The following is a 23,407-nucleotide window of genomic DNA, read 5'->3' as shown; positions in this document are numbered from 1 at the left end:
AAAAGGAACTAGTTAAGTATGCAAAGGCGTTTCATACTAATCATAGGCTAGACTTTGGAGTCTCATCTCTGTTTTTCTCTCTCTTTGGCATGTTCATATAATCATATTCCTGTGTTTTTGAGAAGCCTCCACCTCTTGAGGAGAGTGGTAGTTTGTCTATCGTACTTCCATCATTTACCAGTACGTCAGCAATTAATCTGCAGGCTTAGAGAAATCTTATTTTTATAAGATAAAATGGTAAAAGCACATTTCAATAGCCATGGTGTATCTTAAATGAAGGTAGTGCTCATTTGTCACCCTCAGTACCAAAAAGGCAGTGACAATATTTATTCACTATTTATTATTTTTTGTGATAAACATTAGTTTTTATTTTTATATTTGGCTTGTCTTCTGCTCCAGTTGCTCCTAGCAAGACAGACATATGTAGCGTGGATGTCATCAAATGAACAGAAGGAGCTAGCAAGAAATAGTTTAAAGAAGGTTTGGATAGAGAATAGGAAAAGATCTTTTTGTGGAGCTGAATTATATAGACGTTTTTATTTGAAGAACCAGGTTCAAGGAGGGGCATTCTTCTTACTTATCACAAGGGACATATTTCTTGCTATTTCCTTCCCCAGTGAAATGAAACTACTTCTCAGTGTTCTGTGGCAGATGGCAGTGGCTGTGAGTGGGACTCCAGGATGGGTAAACTGACAATATCCATGGTGCAGAAGGAGGCCGAGGAGGACCCAGGGGTCAACATTGTGATTGCCATCTGCCCGAGCCTGGATTCAGATCTGCAACAAGCTAACAACTAGATTAAAAGAAGGAATAAAAGCTAACAACATAGAATGCTATGGTATGTATGTAGACCTTGGAATTTCAAAGATCTTCTTTACTTTTGAACAAGAAAGTTATGATCTGCAAGACAGAAGAACTGCCAGGTCAAAGTCTTGGAACAAATAGCTGAGCTATAATGTTCCAAAGAAAAGAAACATTATTCCTAATCCAGAGATGTTCAGTCTATAGAAGAGAAGATAGGAATGAAACACTGGATAAAATAGAATTGAATAATAAAACAGATGATTTAGGATTGCTTGAAGAAGACTCTGAACAGCCTTAATCCATTTTCTTCATCGGATGCATTGAATTGTCTTCTGCTACAGTGCAGGTCAGAGGCTATGGGAAGCTTTAATGCCAGTTTGGGTAAAGGCTTCATTTTGGTGGGCTTTTCAGACTGGCCTCAATTAGAACTCATTCTTTTTATCTATGTTTTGATTTTCTACTCCTTAACTCTCTTTGGCAACACCACCATCATCGCTCTGTCACAACTGGACCTTCGACTGCACACCCCCATGTACTTCTTCCTCTCCCACCTCTCCTTCCTGGACCTCTGCTACACCACGAGCACTGTGCCCCAGCTTCTCATCAATATTGAGGCACAGGATCATACCATCACCTATGGAAGGTGTGTGGCCCAGCTGTTCAGTGTCCTTGCCCTGGGCTCTACAGAGAGTATGCTTCTAGTGGTGATGGCCTTTGACCGCTATGCGGCTGTATGTCGTCCACTACACTACACAACCATTATGCACCCTCTTCTGTGCCAGGCTTTAGCTATTTCTTCTTGGGTAGCAGGCCTCGTGAACTCTCTGATCCAGACAGGTCTCATGATGGCCATGCCTCTCTGCAGGTATCGACTGAATCACTTCTGTGAGATGCCTGTCTTCCTCAAGTTGGCTTGCAAGGATACAGCTGGAACAGAGGCCAAGATGTTTGTGGCGAGAGCCATAATCTTGGTATTCCCAGCAACACTGATTCTAGGATCATATGCACATATTGCCAGGGCTATATTGAAGGTCAAGTCAACATCTGGTCGCAGAAAAGCTTTTGGGACATGTGGATCACACCTCCTTGTAGTTTCTATGTTTTATGGCTCAACCATCTACACATACTTGTAACCAAATGACAGTTATTCTGAGAATGAGGGAAAGTTTGTGGCCCTTTTTTATACTATAGTTACCCCCATGCTCAACCCTCTGATCTATACACTGAGGAACAAGGATGTAAAGGGGGCTCTGTGGAAGGTGCTAGGGAGAGGCACAGACTCCAGGTAGTAAAAAAAAATTTTTTTGATTCTGTGATAGCTTCAGGAGAATTGAGCCCAGGGTTCTCTAGGAAACAATCCTTCTGGGCTTGTGAAGAAGAAAAGTTTCATTGGAAAAGGCAGAGAGATGAGACAAGATAACATGGGGTAAAATGATCAAAATTCAGATATGCATTTATGAAGCTGTCAAAAAATATTAAGCATGTCCTCAGTAGGCACCAGGGCTCACTGCCTTCCTTGTGGAAGGTGGAAGCAAGGAGCTCCTATGGTTCATTTTAACTCACTGTTCATTGCTCAGCAGTGGGTAAGTGCTGATGGCTACACAGCCTTCAAAAGTAATCTGAGTTAAGAAGAGTGCACTCTGAGGAGTTGTGGGGAGTTAATTAATTAATTAATTAATTCTTAATGACTTTTCACAAAGTCAGATCCTAACGTGATGTCACACAGTTCGTGGTATGATCCTAGGCAGAGCACACAAGTTCACTGTTGCTGTTTATAAATTTTGGTGACCTTGTCAGACTCTTGCTGTTTCAGAGTCTGTTTCAAAAGTTTATCACAGTGTTTCCTCTTCTATGATACTTGGAGAAAATGATCAGATCATGCACAGAGCCGTTTCATAGAGCATGTGACTTTAAGACATGGCTTTATTTACTTAAATAGAGAAACTTCAAAACCTGCCTCTTGTGACACATCTTCTCCCATATGGCCATACCTCCTTATCCTTCCCAAAGAGTTTTGTCAACTGGAGATCATGCATTAAAATATATGTATCTATGGGGGTTGTTCTCATTCAGACTACCATACCTTCCCACTGGTTGCCTTGGTCTGCATGCTGAAAAGCCCAGAACTTTGCTATCACATATGTTTGCGCTTACACCTTGCTGGAGCTCTGAGTGGTCCAAGCATCTATTTTACCTTAGTGTTAGTTTCTTGTTTAATAAAATGAGCATTACATTAACCACTCTCAGCATTTGATGTGTAGTGTATATACAATAAATATTTTCAGTACCTGTTCTTGTTAAATAGAAAGTAAAGTAGTTTAGAGTATTTTTTTTCTCAACACACACACACCATGAAGAGGGTGAGTGTAATTAGATTGTATTATATACTTGTCTGGAATTGTCAATGATTAAATTTAATAAGCAAGCTCTGTAAATATGATATATCTTTCAGTACTGAAGATCTCCATGTCCTATGTCCCAAGAAAGACTCGATAAAGTCTTTCACATACCACTGTAGTGGTGTGCACTTGTTCCCTGCCTCTTTTTCTGAGAAAAAAATAATATAAAAAGTGATTCTGTGACTTCTTTCTCAAAACATACTAGTAAAACTGCAGCATTTTGATGTCTTGAAATTCTATATGGCAATTAAGAAGAGAACTGTCTCAGGGGACAGCTATTTTTGCTTACTGCTCATTTCTTCTATTTTATCTGCATTGGGATATATTTTTAGTAGTGAGTGGGAAAGATTTTCATGCTCAGAACAGAAGCTATCTCATTTTAATCATGGCTTGTTCTACTTACTAAATTCTTGACACAGACAACTTTTAGCATGAATCTGTGCTTAAGAATCTAAAGTGTTGTAGGACTTTCTATCTTTCCCTCCCCCTATCTTTCTCCTCCTTCTTTTCCTTTTTCTCCTCCTCTTCCTTCTTCTTCTCCTCCTCTTCCTCATCCTCTTCTCCCTCTTCCGCTTTTGCTTCATCACTCTTCTTTCCCTTCTCTCTTCTCTCTTCTCTCTTCTCTCTCTCTCTCTCTCTCTCTCTCTCTCTCTCTCTCTCTCTCTCTCTCTCTCTCTCTCTCTCTCTCTCTCTCTCTCTTCCTCTCTTTCTCTCTTTCCCTCTCTCTCTCTCTGAAAAGTTATCTCACTATATAGGACCTTGGACTCAAAGACATCCTCCTGCCTCTGCCTCCCAAGTGCCAGTCCCACTCAGATAGGACTTTCTACTGTGAAGCTTGCACATCTTGAGCAAAGAAATGTTAACAGGATGTAACACAAGAAGATAAGGCTGATTTAATGTCATCATTAATGATTACAATCTATGAGCATTTCTTGGGTGTGAGTTTAGGCTTTAATGGCTGAGCCATTTATCCAGCCTAATCTAAGAGCATTTTTATTTAATTTTTTCATACACCATATGTTTAAATGATTTATTTATTCTTGTTTGTGCAATTTGTGCATTGGTGCTTTGCCTCCATGTAGGTTTGTGTGAGGGTGTTAGATCCCCTGAAACTGGAGTTACAAAGAGTTGTGAGCTGTCATGCGGTTGCTGGAAATTGAACCTGGGTATTCCGGAAGAACAGCCAGTGTTCTTAACCACTGAGCCTTCTCTCCAGCTCTCTCTCCCATACAATTATATTTTGATCATATTCTTTTCCCTCCTCTAACTCCTCCCAGATCTTTTCCACCCTTTTTAAATAACAAATGATTTATTTACTTTTATTTTATGCACACTGGTGTTTTGTCTGCATGTTTATCTGTGTGAGGGTGTTGGATCCAGTGGGACTGGGGTTAGTTACAGACAGTTATGAGCTGCCATGTGGGTGCTGAGAATTGAACTCAGGATCTTTAGAAGATTAATCAGTGATCTTAACTGCTGGGTCATCACTCCAACCCCCACCCCCACATATACCATTTACTCTCTTGTGTTCTCTCTCTCTCTCTCTCTCTCTCTCTCTCTCTCTCTCTCTCTCTCTCTCTCTCTCTCTCTCTCTCTCTCTCTCTCTAAGCAAAGTGAATCAAAACCCCAAATCAACCAACCAACCAAAAATAATTAAGACAAAAAATACAAAAATGAACCAAACCAATAAGTGTGTGCATACTACACACACAAACACACACACACACACACACACACACACACACACACTAAAATAGAAATTAAAAATAAGGTAAAGTTAAAACATCACCCTGAGACTACACTAGAAAACAAGGAACTTCCAAAGATGCCACTGAGTTCATTGCCTGTTGGCCATCTTCTTCCTGGCATGCATCTTACACTTAAGAGTAGTTTGTTTCCTCAGTGAGAGTCCCTGAGACTCCCTTAGAAGAAACTGAATTTTCATTTGCAAATGGTTATCAATTGGACACAGCTTCTGGGTTAAGGGTGAGGGCCTATGTCCACTTCTTTCAGCTCTAGGGCCCCATCTGGTGCAGGCTCTGGGCATGCTGCCTAGGTCTCTGTGAGTAACCCTATGCATCTATCCTGTTGATGTAGAAGGCTTTGTCTCTTTGGTGTCCTCCATCCCCTCTGGCTCTTACACTCTTTGTGCCTCCTCTTCTTCAGGGTTCCTTCAGGAGATATCCTGTTTAGGGTTGGGTTGCACAGAGGTTTATGTAAATGTACCAGCTTTACAAAGAATGAGTATAATTTTATACATCTTGCCTATGTTGTCAGTCTGTCTGTGGCTATGTAAGACTCTGTCCCTTCCCAATGAACTTTTCTTATGGATGCTGGAACAGGGTTTCCAGCTGGCCTTTGAGGTACACCTTTGTCAACCTACCTTCCTACTGGCCATCATTTTTGTTGGACAGTTGTGACATGCTTCATTCCAGCACTGTTGGTGTGGTACTTTTTCATGATGGGAAGCTTCCACCTTACTGAGTGAGTCTTAGCCTCAATGACATGTGTTTTGTCTTCAAAACCCAGTGTGAAACAAACTTAGAACCAACTAAGAACCAAAGTAAGGCTTAATCTAGTGTTTCATAAAAATGTTTAGCCGGGCAGTGGTGGTGCATGCCTTAAATCCCAGCATTTGGGAGGCAGAGGCAGGCAGATTTCTGAGTTCAAGGCCAGCCTGGTCTACAGATCGAGTTCCAGGACAGCCAGGGCTACACAGAGAAACCCTTTCTCAAAAAAAAAAAAAAAATGTGTACATGAAAGCAATCCCCCTTTGACATCAGTGTTTTTTTTTTTTTTTTTGGTTTTTTGGTTTTTTGGTTTTTTTCGAGACAGGGTTTTTCTGTATAGCCCTGGCTGTCCTGGAACTCACTCTGTAGACCAGGCTGGCTTCGAACTCAGAAATCTGCCTGCCTCTGCCTCCTGAGTGCTGGGATTAAAGTCGTGCGCCACCACGCCTGGCATCAGTGTGGTTTTTGTGGCTCTTGTCTAACTTAGAGTATCGCATTAGCACAGTACTTCTAATCCTCTTAGGTTAACTTACCTTTCAGCTCAGTGGTTAGCCTAGGAACCATTTGGAAGGCTCTGTCTGTGTCTCCACATTAACAGCTGTGGTCCTACTGCTATTGGAAGACTTTGAATGTTGAAGAAACTGTACCAAAACACAGTCAGACAGTCACAGCTCAGTAGGTAAATAGCATACTAGCTAACTAACAACAATGGTCCAGTTGGCTTCAATAACTGTGAAGGCTATCATTGTGAAGAAACATGCAGAACAATCATAAAACATACACGAGAAATTCACAAACAAAAGCAAAATGATTATCATGTATACATGTATATATAGATAGATATATATAGATATATATAATTTTAAAGTAGGCAACAAAAGAAAAAATACTAAATGTGGTAAAATTAAATATATGATGTGAGCAAACAACAGAAAGGATAAGGTATAATATGGACATTATATTAAAAATATCTCATCAGTCATGATTTTTCCTTGTTAACTTTTAATTCCTTAAACTAAAATTAAAATTTAATACCACAGAACTCATGCACTAAAATATGTACATTATTTCTATGTATAAACTGTACTACATGAAGTTAGTACATGCCCTCAGTCTTTGTTAAGCTGCTATGTGTGTGGAACATGAGTGTCCCTGTGGCAGTGAAGGTCAAGAGAAGGACAAGGCCTTGAATCTAAAAGGGTAGTTTCTGAAGGAAGAGCCAAAAGCCATATAAGGCATGATTCTCATCACTGAGACATTAAATCATGAGCACAGTTGTACACATTCAGAGAAGTTCTGTGAATTGGACAAGGACTTCAGGGTTTCCTTCCAAGTCTGATATGTTGTCCTTGATTCTCCAGGTTTTCTCTTCTGTCCTCTTCTTAAGAGTTCAGGATAGGGATTAGAGACTCAATGTGTCTGCTTCCAAACCTGACATGGTTTCAATTTCTGTAACTCACACGCCAGAAAGAGAGAACGCACTCTTGTGATTGTCTTTTGACCTCCAAGCCAGCACACACACACACACACACACACACACTAAAGAACAAAAAGAGAAAGAAAGAAATATAGTAAACAATTTAATATCTCAGGATTGAAAACCAGAAGGCCTACAGGATGGAAATTAAGGTATCTAAAAAGAGACGTTGTTCACTGGAGACATAGCATGTTCCTTCAAAGGGACAGGCAGCTGCTATTCAGCTCCTGTTAATTTCAGTGAGGCAGTTTGGGGCTAGTATTTCCTGATCTTTGGAGTTTGGTGAGGATACTGAATAATTATCAGCTATTTTAAGCAATATATGGGGAATAGGAAAAAACAAAGGCCTGCGATTCAGATCTTGGGAAGGCTATTGGTTAATTTTAATTGTCTCATTTGAGCCTTGAGACCTCTAGAGACTTGGTTCATATAAATAAATAAATAAATGAGTAAATAAATATATAAATAACTCTCCCTTTTGAGAATTTTAAAGTTGGCAATGCCCCTAGGACAGAATCGAAGGGTTCAGTTTTAGGGATAGTAGCTTATGTAGTGTTAAAACTGCCACTTGGTCCAACTTAGCCTGAGTGAGGTAGTGCAGGGCTGTGGTGGTTCCTCGCACTAAGTTATGAATCTCAGCAACCTCTGCAGTTCAAGGAAGAAACCGCTTATCCTCACAACATCTCCTGGACAGTAACTCTCTCACAAGCACTCCACCTTACAGATGAAGTAAGGTCCAAAGTACCAAGTGGTTTTCCCTGGCTGGTAGATGATAATAGTGTCATGGAGTGCTCGCCTCACCTTTGATGACAAGAGAATTCAGAAAGGTAAGGGCATCGGGAGTCGTGGTCTCTCTCTCTCTCGTAATGACTTGGTGGCATTTCTGTCTCCACAGATAAAACCAGACAACGCCAGGCATAGCATGAGGCAGTTATACAAGGCTCAGTTGTGTCCCTGGTTTGAGTGTGGAAAGGTGGAACTCAGGCAACTTCAGCACTAATTGAGTCTTTCTTTCTCTGTCCTCCCACTCAAGCATACACAGCAGGTTGCACAGTAATTTTACCAACTTTTTAGTTGCATAAAATTAGAGCACTCGCTAAACATCTTGGTTACCTCATTAAGTGTAAAGATTGGCTTAATAACATTTTTGCAAATTTTAGCTTCTGTGATGCCAAGGAAATAACATGCAAAATAAGGCACATACATCACAGCTAGGCAACAAGGAGTAGAGGCAAAGTCAGAGCTGTTGACAATACATCAAGAAAGACTTCTTGGAGTAGACAAGAAGGGAGCCATGAGGGGAGACCAAGGTCTACAAAAGGTATCTGTGTTTAAACAGGACGTGGATTGGTTTGCTCAACTTTTGGAGGTCAAATGAGCTGACAAAATGCTGGATAATGCTGGTTATTTTTTCTAAGAATACGATAGAACCTTGAAACTCATGTCATAAGGAAGATGTGGACTAGAGTGAGGTGCTGGATGATTTTAGCATGAGAAGGTTGAGAGGAGTAAGCAGCAGTTATGTCTATGGGGGGAGGAGGAAGAGAAGGAGGAGAAAGAGGAGAAGGTTGAGGAAGAAGAGGAGAAGGAGGAAGAGAAGGAGGAGTGGGTGGCCATGATGGAACATGTACAGAAGGATGCAATGGTGCCTAAGAACTTTTGATGGTGAGCTGAGTCTTCTATCAACTAATAAAAAGTACAAGGGCAGATAAAATAGAGTATCTATATACACACACATCACATCACACTAATAATCAGAGGAGTTACCAATTTGAGGATGGCACATGAAATGAGTTGGAGGGAGGTGACTTGGGAAGGGCTGGAGGGAGGAAAACAATGGGGGAAAGTAATGCAATTATATTTTAATTTAAAATGTATGAAAAACATGCCATGAGAAACACTTATGCAAGGATAGAAAAGCATAGATAAGAAGGAAATCCATGCTACCAAACACTGAGTGATTTAAGGCTGACTCTACCAACAATGGAGTTAGTACAACATCCTTTGCTTGGTAGAATGATTGATGTTTCTCACTCGAATCTGACTCTGTTTATTAAAATCAATAATGTAGTGGAATGGCATTGAGAAATTGGAAAAATATTAATTGTGACCTTTGCTCTCAAGGATTTTATTATTTTCATAGATCATAAATGTCTTTATGTTGCTAAAAAACAACTGTGAGGAACAAGGCAGACATAGCTCTGTTTCTCATAAGCCCTGTCATGACAGATCTAAAGGTCATAACGTAGTGTCACAGATGATAAGTGATATGTGAGAAGATGAAGTGTCCATATGGCTATATGGCAAGGAGCCTTCAGTTCACACCAAAGTAGAAAAGAATTCTCCCAAGAAGCAAGAGTGTTAAGTTCATACACTGACATTTGGGATTAGATAATTCATGTATATGTGGTGGTGATGGTAGGCTGTGTGCATTGAAAAAGACACAGCACCAATCCTGGCCTCTACACACAACAGAAATGTATGTACATGTGGGAAAATCTTCTAGAATGACTGACCTCATCTCTGATTGAGAAATGCTATTGTAGATGGTGTGGCATGTAGGGTGTGCTCACAGAAAATGTCAGTGCAGAGGCTGATGACAAATTTTCTGGTCCGTTGGCCAGCATAGCTGAAAAGTGCTTCCATGAGATGAAGGACAAAAGAGAATAAGCAGTTGGATTTCATTTTCTTAATAACTGAAAAGAATGAGTTTCATGTTGGACATGCTGAAGTCCAGGAGTCTTCCTAGTGAATGTGACAGGCAAGGAGATGTCAACTAACACAGAGGCTTTGTTAAATTAATGGTCAAGAGAGGCCCCTTTTAACAACATAGCTGTAATTTATCAGTAACTCATTATTCACAGTTCTCAAAAGGAAGAGGCCTGGTGTCTGTGGCTCCACAGAGTGATGTGCCAGAGTTTGATAGGAAGAAAGGACGTTGAGAGGAGATGCAGACGAAAGCCACAGACCACGAGACAGTGTATAAACCTTAGATACTGTAGTTTTGAATAATTTCAGCATCATTTATGAACCCAACAAAGGAGCTGGGAAGAATGTTGACTGTTTTCAGGAGATGTTTCTTACCAGAAAGTCCTTTGCTATCTGTGAGAATTTCTGTACATAAAAAGGGAAGTAGCTTTATGGTGAATCAAAGTCTCAAGTGTCAAATCATCAGAAACACATAAAATGAAAAGATTGAAATAAATAAACAGTGAAAGTTTGCAATGCAGACAATACATAGGAATGGAGAGATATTTGTGTATAATCAACAGAGTGAATTTGACTCAAGCCCTGACATGGGTGCTCTTTTCCAGGAAGAGTTTATGATATGGGAATAGAAGAGGTTCAATGATGTACAGGTAAAGAAGACTGTGAGAGCAGATGATAGGGAAGGATGGAGACATCCAGGAAGGGAGGGGAAAGGACTGAACAGCAAGGGACAGCTACTTAACATGTCAGATGCTATAAGGATGAGAACAAGCAGAGGGTGACCAAGGAAACTGGGATGAGATGGAATGAGTGTCTTAATATTGTGCAGCCTGATAATAGATAAATTCTATAGACAAGTAGCCAGACGAAAAGGCAAGGTAAGACATATGTTAGCAAGAACATGACATTTATTGGTACTGATTTGGGCATTTGAATTATTTATTTTCTGCAGAATTGATTAGCCTGATTTTAGTGATGGAGCCTATAAAATAACCCATTCTTGCAGAATTGGGTAGATCCTACTTTGGTATGCTTAAGGTTATTAAAAAGAAAATGATAGAAATAATGGGGCAACGAATATATACATCAATGGACTAGGGAACTCATGGGCACAAAGGAATTAAAAGGTCCAGGTGGTGAGGAGTGGAGACAGGCCGTCATCAGTTATCACTGGTCTCAGATTCCATGTCAGAGAGTCAAGAGACAGAAGACACAATCAGGTGAGGAAATGGCTTTCAACTTTCCCTCTCCATGTGAAAGGAGGCCCTTATTAGATTTTTGTGTAGTCTTGATAAGACTCAACAGTCAGCGGGTAAGGATTATCTGTGCTGAGCCTTCTGTGAGTACATTCCCAGGTCACCTAGTTTTCTACTATGTGGACTTCAGGTTTTCATGCTGAGTTTCATCTGTCTTATGCTTCAAGATTTGAAGCTCAGTTCATTTTTTTTACTGATTCATATTAATGTAAATCATCACTTTATTAAGGTTTCCAAGCTTTGATTCATTTATATTCATATAAATATTAAGCATGGCTATATTCACGAACAGCATCATTTATAAAATATAGAATAGGAATGGTTAAAATGTCAAAACATTATTTCACTAAGTTAGAAACAATAAGTGTTTATTCCCTTTATGTCACCCAGTAAACACATTTCTATGATATTTCTGTGTTCTCACTAAGAAGAATGAATTTACCAATTCATTTAACAATATTTGTTGAGTTCTGTTCATTCCCTAGACAGTGTGTTTGGAGATGGATCTTCAGCAGTTAATGAAGCAGACCTTGCTGCACGATCAAGATAAATGGTACAGACAAAGGCTTCAGGACCCAGAAATATATGAGTTTCACGAACTTTCTAATGTGGAAGGTAAAGTTGCCAAACTAAGTGTAGAATGCTGGTCACTAGAGTTTGGAAAGGCAAGTGTAAAATGTGAATAAGGGGAGGCTGGGTTCTGTGAGTTTATATTCTATGTGTGTGTTGAATTGCCTCACAGGACCCAGTTACAGGTATAATTTATACATGTCATTAAAATATATAATAGAACATTTGAAAAACTTCATGTAGCATATTATTAATAGCTTGAAGAAGATATAATATCGTTCAATCTCCTTTAAAGCCTTGTTTTAATCTGTTGCATAATAGATAAAATGAGACTCACAGAATTGAGCCACCATGTGGCTGCTGGGATTTGAACCTTGGACCTTCGGAAGAGCAGTCGGGTGCTCTTACCCACTAAGCCATCTCACCAGTCCGAAACTCACAGAATTGAAAGTGAACTTGTCTGAACAGGTGATTCAGCTTGTTAGGATTAGAGATGATTCCCAGGGACTTTAGTAAGGACTCTAAATACAGCACACCATTCTAAGAAGATGGCCATGCAAATGCCAACTTTGACATTATACACTTGAAAGTATGCATATAAAAAATTGGTAACAGTGACACCTCAGGTACCATCACAAAGAACTAATGAATGTGTTTTATGTTAGTAAATGGCTTTAATATATTAGTTTATCTACATGGTAATTAATATTTACTGTACCATTTATGCTTCAATATCTTTTCCACAGCAGTGTCAAAGATGGAGTCCAAATGGCTTCCTGGAATCCTTGAGTCCTTAGCCTTCTAATTCATCAAACTTTGCAAGAGAAGAGGACTAGATATCTGATCACAAGTAGGGCTTGGGGGTTGGGGTTCTTGTCACCACCATGATGGAAATGGGGCGGTGGAGCCAAAATTGTGATTTCATCCTGGTTAGTCCTGGGTCTACACAAAACACTCTGTCAAGTGAACCAAAGAAGAGTCAAAGAGACTGATAGGGACTTATAAGGCTATATTTTACTCTTTATATTTTTCAAAGAAACTTTAACATTACCTGTTCCTGGGATAGATCTTAACATCAATACAGGAAGGTAGGAAAGACTCTACATCTGCTGCCAGACAGTGAGACATTCATGGGACTGTGGGAACTGGATGAAGTTCAGGACATATACAGAGCATAGTAATAGTTTAAACAAAAGACAGTACCACAGTCCTGTGATTTCCAGTTTGAAGAGGAAAAAGGTAAGAATTGAAGACTGAACTATCAAAGTAGAGAAGAAAAAGCTTAATTCTGGAGTATTTCAGAATTATCTGGAACAATGCTCTGATCTGTGTTCTTCCTAGCAAACCTTGAATTGTGTTCTGTAATTGGAGCATGTGAAACACTATGGGAAGTTTCAATACAAGTTTTAGACAGAGTTTCTTCTTGGTGGGTTTCTCTGATTTCCCTCAACTGGAACTCCTTCTCTCTGTCCTCATTTCCATTTTCTACTCCCTAACTCTCTTTGGCAACTCCACCATCATTATTCTTTCACAACTGGATGCTCGGCTTCAAAAGCCCATGTACTTCTTCCTCTGCCACCTGTCCTTCCTGGACCTGTGCTATACCACCAGCATTGTGCCCCAGCTTCTGATTAACCTCCAGGGATATGACAGAACCATCAGCTATGGAGGGTGTGTGGCCCAGCTCTTCCTTTTCCTTGCTTTAGCCACCACAGAGAGTGTGCTCCTGGTTGTGATGGCCTTTGACCGCTATGCTGCTGTGTGCCGCCCACTGCACTACACGACCATCATGCACCCCGTTCTCTGCCTCTCACTAGCTATTGTTTCGTGGGTAGGAGGATTCCTGAACTCTCTAATTCAGACGAGCCTCATGATGGTGGTGCCTCTTTGTGGACACCGACTGAACCACTTCTTCTGTGAGATACCTAGTCTCATGAAGTTGGCCTGTGAGGACACAGAAGGAACAGAAGCCAAAATGTTTGTGGTCCGAGTTGTATTTTTGATTTTTCCCATAACACTAATTCTAAGCTCCTATGCAAACATTGCTCAGGCAGTGCTGAAGACCAAGTCAATGGCAGGGTGCAAAAAGGCTCTGGGGACTTGTGGGTCCCACCTTGTGGTGGTTTCTATGTTTTATGGTGCAGCCATGTACACATACTTACAACCCAAGGGCACCTATTCTGAGAGCAAGGGGAAGTTTGTGGCCCTTTTTTATATTATTGTCACCCCCATGCTCAACCCTCTGATCTATACCCTAAGGAACAAGGATGTCAAGGGGGCTCTGTGGAAGGTGCTAGGGAGAGCCAGTGACTTGTGATAGAATAGCAAAGGGCCAGTACAATCTGATTTAATGGTCATGAGTTACACACTCATCCTGTCCTTGCAAAGCAGCTAGTACAAAATGAGCATCAACAGACCTCATGGGCCTGGTGTTTCCTTGCCTTGTTGTTGGAAGTAGAGATCTCTTGAAACGCTTTGTAGTTCAGTGTCTTTAGTCCATATGAAACAAAGAGCTAGAGTCAATTTTGTACAGTGGTGCTTGGAGAATGGATATTGTCTCCTCTTGTAGAAAGGAGGCAGTTCCTAGGCCATCGTGGGAAGCAGAGAAGCATTATCCTGATGGCAGTGCCTTCCAGATTCCTAGCATGATACTGTGCCAAATTCCCTTTTATGCAAAGTCAAGAAGTGCATTAATGACTATACTTCTAAGTCCTTCCATCTTGTCTGTGTCCCTTCACATCTCAAGAGCCCTTTTAAGGTCTACTGAAATGGATATGCTTCTATGATATTTGGAGAACATAAGGAAATAATAATTAATGGTGTTTCATGGAGCACCTAGAGGCCAGCTATGAAGGCTGCTTTTCTACTTGAGGCAGCATGCAAATTATTAGGGAGGCATTCTGTAATGGGAGGGGTGTGTCTCATGGTTTCCTCAGGTGTGCAATGCACCTCAGAAATGCCGTTTGGTGGTGGGAAGATGATAATGTTTCACCAAAGTGAGAGACTAGAGAAACTAGAGAATAAACCAAAAACCAGCTTAATCATTAAACATTACTGTCTTGTCTGGTTCATTCTTTCCAAAGTTCTAGATTCTCCTGACTTACTTATTCTTACATCAGAGGCCAAATAATGTAGCTTTACAGGGTTATCAAGTCCATGGTAACTGTTCTCATTTCTAGAATTCTTTTTTTCAATTTTTATTAGATATTTTCTATTTACATTTCAAACCTTATCCGTTTTTCTACTTTCCCATCCAAAAATGCCCTATCTCCACTCCCTTCCCCTGATCACCAACCCACCCACTCCTTCTTTCTGGCCCTGGCATTCCCCTACACTGGGGGTTAAAGTCCTTATAGGACCAAGGGCCTTTCCTCCCATTGATGACCTAGCTGGCCATACTCTGCTACATATGCAACTAGAGCCATGAGTCCCATCTAAGCACCACTCTTTGGTTTGTGCTTAGACTCTGGGAATTCTGGGGGATACTGTTTTGTTCATATTGTTTTTTCTCCTATGGGGCTGCAAATGCCTTCAGCTCTTTGGGTACTTTCTCTAGCTCCTTCATTGGGGACCCTGTGTTTAAAATAAGAGTTCCATATAAGCCTGTCTTCTGCTTATAGAAAACTCTGAGTTGTTACATTTAATTATGTAAATGTGGAATATAAGCTAATTCCTACCTCATATTAGTTATATCTATCAAGGGAACAAATGCCAGATAATTATTTTGTGTTGTTATTTTCAGGTTGCCCAAATACTAAATAGAAATTAATCATTTAAATATGCCCTATTTTGCTCTAAATTTTATTCAGCTAGCTGCTACTTGAGATTCTATATTTTATATTTACTAGCTCAGAGAACTAGACAATATTGTACACAAATAAATGTGTTTTTTCTTTATCTTGTTTATCAAGGTCTAAATAATTCAAGCATCTATATAACCTAATAGAAAAGAAGTATTTATTTGGATGCAGAATACAACATAATAAATTGTTTTGTGGTTACTATGTTTTCTTATTAAGCTTGCAGAAAATGTAACAATTCAATTATATTAGTAGAAACATAATTCATATTCAAGAATTCTGAAGAAGCCACTGGTGTATTTGGGCACGCAGTTGTCCATGGCTTTCCACATATTTTATCTTGTGAGAAGGAAATTGCATTTCCATGGAAACCTACACCCCTTAGGATCTTCTCATCCAGGACAGTAGCTAATTGGTCATCAGAGAGCATGGATCCCCAAGCCACTCCAGAGTCAGTTAGTGATTCCCAAGTCTCTCCACTGTGATCGAGGTAGTTAGAGGCAATGCTCTTGCATTCGGTAGAATATTAACATACCTTTTGCCATTTCTTTTTATGGTTTTATTTCATACTTAGTTTGTTAGTTTTAAATATAAAATTTATTGCATGTATTTGAAATTCATAAAAGGATGTTATGGGTTCCGCAGAGGAAGTAAGGTCACCAGTATCTAAAGCAGATTGATGTAGCTGTCATCTTACATGATACTTTTAATCTCTTTTTGGATTAGAGAAAAGAAGATCTGGTTACTAATAATTACTTACTGGACACAAGTATCTCACAGAATGCAATTTTATTGACTACATCACTGTTTTATAATTAGATATCTAGATTTGCCCACTTTAGATATTGAAAATTTTATATCCTTTTTGTATCCTAGCATGGTGCCGTGCAGAAGGCCCTATTATGCATTCAAGAAGTGCATTGATGACTATACTTCTAAGTCCTTCTGTCTTGTCTGTGTCCCTTCACATCTCAAGAGCCCTTTTAAGGACTCATCTACTGATTTCCTCTCAGGTCATGACACATCATTCATTCTGTTTTATTCTCTGTGAATTTGAATATTGTATGAACTTTCCCTGGAAAGCCTATTTTTATTCACCCCAATAAAGGGAGAAATGATAAACCAAAGAAGTAATTTCACCCACATCCTAATTGTGAACCAGTGATTTTGTTGGTGTTACTTAGCTAAACTTGGGTGACTCAAAGGGAGCTGTATCATTGGAGAATTCACTCGAGCATGGGTGTCAACTAGTGAAATCCATTCTACTAGAGTTCCCTGTGTATCTCGTAGACAGATATACTATGGAAAAGTCTCCTCTTTCTGAGAAATTGTTTCAACAATCTTGGAGTGGACCCACGAGTCGTGGAAGTTTTATGAGCCTCTGAGTCTTTGGAATTTCGTCTAACTTTTATAAACCTGGTGAGCTTTCTGTCTCCTTCTTGTAGAGGAAACAACTACACAGCATTAACTTTAAAAAAAATTATGGCTAGAAAGAAATTAGGGAAACAACACCCTTCACAATAGTCACAAATAATATAAAATACCTTGGCGTGACTCTAACTAAGGAAGTGAAATATTTTTATGAGAAGGACTTCAAGTCTCTGAAGAAAGAAATCAAAGAAGATCTCAGAAGATGGAAAGATTTCCCATGCTCAAGGAATGGCAGGATTAAAATAGTAAAAATGACTATCATGCCAAAAGCAATCTAGAGATTCAATGCAATCCCCATCAAAATTCCAACTCAATTCTTCAACAAATTAGAAAAGGCAATTTGCAAATTCATCTGGAAAACAAAAAACCTAGGATAGCAAAGTCTATTCTCAATGATAAAAGAACTTCTGGTGGAATCACCATGCCTGACCTCAAGCTGTACTACAAAGCAATTGTGATAAAAAAAAAAAACCAAACAAACAAACAAACAAAAAAAACTGCATGGTACTTTTACAGCGACAGACAGGTAGACCAATGGAATAGAATTGAAGACCCAGAAATGAACCCACACACCTATGATCACTTGATCTTTGACAAGGGAGTAAAAAGCTTCCAGTGGAAAAAAGACAGCATTTATAACAAATGGTCCTGGCACAGCTGGAAGTTATCATGTAGAAGAGTGTGAAGTGATCCATTCTTATCTCCTTATACAAAGCTCAATTCTAAATGGATCAAGGAACTCCACATAAAACCTGAGACACTGAAACTTCCAGAGGAGAAAGTGGGGGAAAGCCTCAAAGATATGGGCACAGGGGGGAAATTCCTGAACATAAGAGGAAGGGTTTGTGCTGTATGATCAAGAATGGACAAATGGGACCACATAAAATTGCAAAGCTTCTGTAAGGCAAAAGACATTGTCAATAAGACAAAAAGGGCAGCAACATATTGGGAAAGGATCTTTACCAATCTTAAATCAGATAGGGGACTAATAGACAATATATATAAAGAACTCACAAAAATGGACTCCAGAAAATCAAATAACCCTGTTAAAAATTGGGTACAGACCTAAACAAAGAGTTCTCAACTGAGGAATAATGAATGGCTGAGATGTACCTGGAAAAAAAAAAAAAAACTTCAGCATCCTTAATCATCAGGGAAAGGGAAATCAAAACAATCCTGATATTCCATCTCACACCAGTCAGAATGGCTAAGATCAAAAATTCAGGTGACAGCAGATGCTGGCAAGCATGTGGAGAAAGAGGGACACTCCTCCATTGTTGGTGAGATTGCAAGCTGGTACAACTCTGGAAATCAGTCTGGCAGTTCCTTAGAAAATTGGACATAGTACTACCAGAAGATCCAGCAATTTCTCTCCTGGGCATATACCCAAAAGGTGTTCCAACTCGTAATAAGGACACATGCTCCACTATGTTCATAGCAGCCTTATTTATAATAGCCAGAAGCTGGAAAGAACCCAGATGTCCTTCAACAGAGGAATGGATACAGAAAATGTGGTACATTTACACAATGGAGTATACTCAGCAATTAAAAACAATGAATTCATGTAATTCTTAGGCAAATGGATGCATCTGGAGGATATCATCCTGAGTGAGGTAACCCAAAAATCACAAAAGAACACACATCATATGCATTCACTGATAATCAGATATTAGCCCAGAAACTTAGAATACTCAACATACAATATGCAAAACACATGAAACTCAAGAAGAAGGAAGATCAAAGTGTGTATACTTCGTTTTTTTCTTAGAATGGGGAACGAAATACCCATGGAAGGAGTTACAGAGACAAAGTTTGGAGCTGAGATGGAAGGAATGACCATCCAGAGACTGCCCCACCCAGGTATCCATCACATATACAACCACCAAACCCAGACACTATTGCATATGCCAAAAAGATTTTTCTGACAGGACCCTGACATAGCTCTCTCTTGTGAGGCTATGCCAGTGCCTGGCAAATACAGAAGTGGATGCTCACAGTCATCTATTGGATGGAACACATGACACCTAAAGAAGGAGCTAGAGAAAGTACCCAAGGAGCTAAAGGGGTCTGCAACCCTACAGGAGGAACAAGAGTATGAACTAACCAGTACTCACAAGAGCTGTGTCTCTAGTTGCATATGTAGCAGAGGATGGCCTAGTTGGCCATCAATGAGAGGAGAGGCCCTTTGTCTTGTGAAGATCATATGCCCCAGTACAGGGAATGCCAGGGCCAGGAAGTGGGAGTGGGTGGGTAGGGGAGCAGCGCGGGGGCGGGGGAATGTATAGGGTGATTTTGGGATATCATTTGAAATGTAAAGGAAGAAAATATATAATAAAAAAACTATGGACAAGCAAGCTAATGTTTTTCTTTCTATTTTACTTCACTTAATATAATGTCCTTTTAGGTTATCAAATAGTAGCATACAATAAGGTCTTTTTCTGAAACTCAATCATATTTTCTTACAAATACACATCACGGTTTCATTGTCCATTAGACTACTGTGATGAACTAAAGAACAGAAACCATGATTGAAGACATCTTGAAAAGGTGATAATTTAATTTGCTTTCATCAACCCAGAAAAAGACCTCTAGATTCTCTGGTCATTATAGTGTGTGTGTGTGTGTGTGTGTGTGTGTGTGTGTATGTTTTAAATGAAAATAATTATTTTAAAATACATGTAAGTACTTTGCCTACATGTATTTCTGTACACCATGTGTATGCCTAGAGCCAATGGAGTCCAAAAGAGGGCATTGAACACTCTGGAATTAAGAGTTACAGATGCTGTGAGTCACCATCGGTGACTGAATGCCAAGAATCAAACCCAGCTCCTCTATAAGACCAGAAAGCTTACCACTGAGCTGTCCTTCCAGCCCTATTTAAAAGTTCCTAAGGACTCACCCTTTTATTTTCCCCAATGTCTGTACTAATCTACAGTCCCAGGTACAAGCTTCCACATTTTTCCATACCATTGCTATCACCTCTCACCTATTCACAATTATCCATCCTAGAGAATATACGTAACACCACGAGTAATTTCAATATTACTTTCTGGTAACTACTACAGTAAACAGATTTTATGTTTCCCTGGAAATGCCTAATGTCTTCTATGGAATAATGTCCTGAGCCTACTCTGAAGATGGGTTTTCAGTCGTTCTACTATTGTAAGAGTTAGTCATAAATTAGGGACATCTCCTCTCCAGTCACACGATTTTCACATAATTTTCCCCAGTTTGTACGATGCAGTTCAGGTTTGAAAAAAAATGTTTTTTTTTCAATTCAGAAGATTTTTTTTAACATAGTATCATTTTAAAATAATCATTTGCTTACTTTTTAATCCTGAGCTTTTGTTTGCAAGCCGAAAACATACTGCCAAGGTCAATGCTGAGGAGATTTTCTTCTGTGATCTCCTCCATGAGTTTTATAGTTGTGGTCTTGCCCTAAGGACTTTCATTTACTTTACATTGACCTTTACATATACCATAATATATCAATACATGCACACACACACACACGCACATACACACGCATGTGTGCATGTATGTGTTTTAGGGCAAGTTTTAGGAGTATCCTTTGGGAAGTTGGAGAGAAGGTTCAGCTGTTAAAAGTATTGACTGCTCTTCTAAAAGACCTGGGTTTGATTCTTAGCATCCACATGCAGGCTCACAACCAGCTGCATCTGATGCTCTCTTCTTGCCTCCATGTGGTGCACAAACATACATGAAGGCAAAACATCCACATATAACAATAAATAAATAAATAAATAAATAAATAAATAAATAAATAAATAAATAAATAAATAAAAATGTATAGGATTATAATACATAACCCTTAGTAAACATCAAGAGAAAGGCAGTGGAGATATTACAAGACCCAGTGGACCAGGGCACCTGCTGTAATATCATGTTTTCTAGACAAAGCAGGGATGCTATACCCATGAAATCTCAACAATATGGTTGCCTAAACAAGGTCTACATAATAACAACTAACATGCCATTGCAGAGGAGGGAAATCCCACAATATCTTGGGTTACCTCAAACCAAGGAAGTAAAAGATTTGCATAATTAAAAACTTTATGCCATTAAAGAAGACACAAGAAGATGAAAAGATCTTTGTTCATGGATTAGTAGAATTAATATTGTAGAAGTGGCCATCTCACCAAAAGCAATCTACAGATTCAGTGCAATCCCGATAATAATTCCAACAAATTTCTTCACAGAAATTAAAACACAATCTTTTTATTACATATTTCCTTCATATATGTTTCAAATGTTATCCCCTTTCCTAGTTTCCCCTCCAAAAATCCCCTATCCCCTTCCACCTCCCCCTGCTCCCCAACCCACCCACTCCCTTTCCATGTACTTGCATTCCCCTATATTTAGGCATAGAACCTTCAAAGGACCTAGGGCCTCTCCTCCCATTGATGACCAACTAGGCCACCCTCTGCTATATATACTGCTAGAACCACAAATTCCACCATGTGTTTTCTTTGATTGGTGGTTTAGTTCCAAGGAGCTCTGGGGCTAGTGGTTCCTTCATATTGATGTTCCTTCTATGGGGCTTCAAAACCCTTCAGCTCCTTGGGTACTTTCTCTAGGTCCTTCATTGGGGACCTTGTACTCCATCCAACGGATGATTCTGAGCATCCACTTCTGTATTTGCCAGGCACTGGCAGAGGCCCTCAGGAGACAGCTATATCAGGTTCCTGTCAGCAGTCTCTTGTTGGCATTGGCAATAGTGTCTAGGTTTGGGGGTTGTTTATGGGATGGATCCCCAAGTAGGGCAGTCTCTGAGTAATCATTCCTCCAGTCTCTCTGCTCTGAACTTTGTCTCTGTAACTCCTTCCATGTGTACTTTGTTCCCATTTTTGAGAAATATTCTGAGCTTCTGGGATAACATAAACTTATCAGTGAGTGCATATCATGTGTGTTCTTTTGAGATTGGGTTACTTCACACAATATGATATCCTCCAGACACATCTATTTTTCTAAGAATTTCAAAAATTCATTGCTTTTAATAGCAGAGTAGTAGTCTATTGTGTAAATATACCACATTTTTTATATCCATTTTTCTGTTGAGGGACATCTGGGTTCTTTCCAGCTTCTGGCTATTATAAATAAGGCTGATATAAACATAATGGAGCATGTGTCCTTATTACAAGTTGGAAAAACATCTGGGTTTATGCCCAGGAGAGGTATTGTGGGATCCTCCAGTAGTACTATGTCCAATTTTCTGAGGAACTGCCAGACTGATTTCCAGAGTGGTTGTACCAGCTTGCAATCTCACCAACAATGGAGGAGTGTCCCTCTTTCTCCACATCCTCGCCAGCATCTCTGTCACCTGAATTTTTTATCTTAGCCATTCTGACAGGTGTGAGGTTGAATCTCAGGATTGTTTTTATTTCCATTTCCCTCATGATTAAGGATGTTGAACATTTTTTTTTAGGTACTTCTCAGTCATTCGGTATTACTCAGTTGAGAATTCTTTGTTTAGCTCTGTACCCCACTTTTTGATGGGGTTATTTGGTTTTCTGGAGTCCAGCTTCTTGAGTTCTTTGTATATATTGGATAATAGATCCCTATCAGATGTAGGATAGGCAAAGGTCCTTTCCCAATATGTTGCTGTCCTTTTTGTCTTATTGACGGTGTCTTTTGCCTTACAGAAGCTTTGCAATTTTATGAGGTCCCATTTGTTGATTCTTGATTTTACAGCACAAGCCCTTGCTCTTGTGTTTAGGAATTTCTCCCCTATGCTCATATCTTCAAGGCTTTTCCCCACTTTCTCCTCTATAAGTTTCAGTGTCTCTGGTTTTACGTGGAGTTTCTTGATCCACTTAGAGCTTTGTATAAGGAGATAATAATGTATCAATTTGCATGTGTCTACATACTAATTGCCAGTTGAGCCAGCACCATTTGTTGAAGATGCTGTCTTGTTTCCACTGGATAGTTTTAGCTCCTTTGTCCAAGATCAAGTGATCATAGGTGTGTAGATTCATTTCTGGGTCTTCAATTCTATTCAATTGGTCTACCTGTCTGTTGCTATACAAGTACCATGCAGTTTTTAATCACAATTGCTCTGTAGTACAGCTTGAGGTCAGTCATGGTGATTCCACCAGAGGTTCTTTTATTGTTGAGAAAAGTTTTTGCTATCCTAGAATTTTTGTTATTCCAGATGAACTTGCAAATTGCCCTTTTTAATTAGGTTAAAAATTGAGTTGGAATTTTGTTGGGGATTGCATTGAACCTGTAGATTGCTTTTGGCACGATAGCCAATTTTACTATTTTAATCCTGCAAATTCATGAGAATGGGAGATCTTTCCATCTTCTGAGATCTTCTCTGATTTCTTTCGTCATAGACTAGAAGTTCTTATCATACAGATCTTTCACTTCCTTAGAGTCACACCAAGGTATTTTTTATTATTTGTGACTATTGTGAAAGGTGTTGTTTCCCTAA

The 23,407-nt window shown here is 39.5% G+C and overlaps 1 protein-coding gene and 1 pseudogene across 1 annotated transcript; both read left to right on the top strand.

Annotated features, from left to right (window-relative positions):
• Positions 1 to 1,160: 1,160 nt before the first annotated feature.
• LOC110305559 (olfactory receptor 2Y1B-like) lies at positions 1,161 to 2,093 on the top strand (annotated as a pseudogene).
• A 10,985-nt stretch (positions 2,094 to 13,078) lies between these two features.
• LOC110305615 (olfactory receptor 2Y1B-like) lies at positions 13,079 to 14,042 on the top strand. Its single transcript, XM_021177644.2, has one exon. It carries the CDS (start codon positions 13,110 to 13,112, stop codon positions 14,040 to 14,042), a length of 933 nt encoding a protein of 310 aa, XP_021033303.1. The 5' UTR covers positions 13,079 to 13,109.
• The last annotated feature ends 9,365 nt before the right edge of the window (positions 14,043 to 23,407 follow it).

The sequence above is a fragment of the Mus caroli genome, unplaced genomic scaffold, assembly GCF_978045245.1.
Source record: "Mus caroli unplaced genomic scaffold, Mus_caroli_1 scaffold_13, whole genome shotgun sequence".
NCBI lineage: Eukaryota > Metazoa > Chordata > Mammalia > Rodentia > Muridae > Mus > Mus caroli.
The sequence above is the reverse complement of the archived record's forward strand: the minus strand, read 5'-3'. Positions and strand labels throughout refer to the sequence as shown.

Excerpts from the sequence above, each read along its gene's own strand:
- LOC110305615 (XM_021177644.2), top strand. The coding sequence starts at position 13,110 with ATGGGAAGTTTCAATACAAGTTTTAGACAGAGTTTCTTCTTGGTGGGT.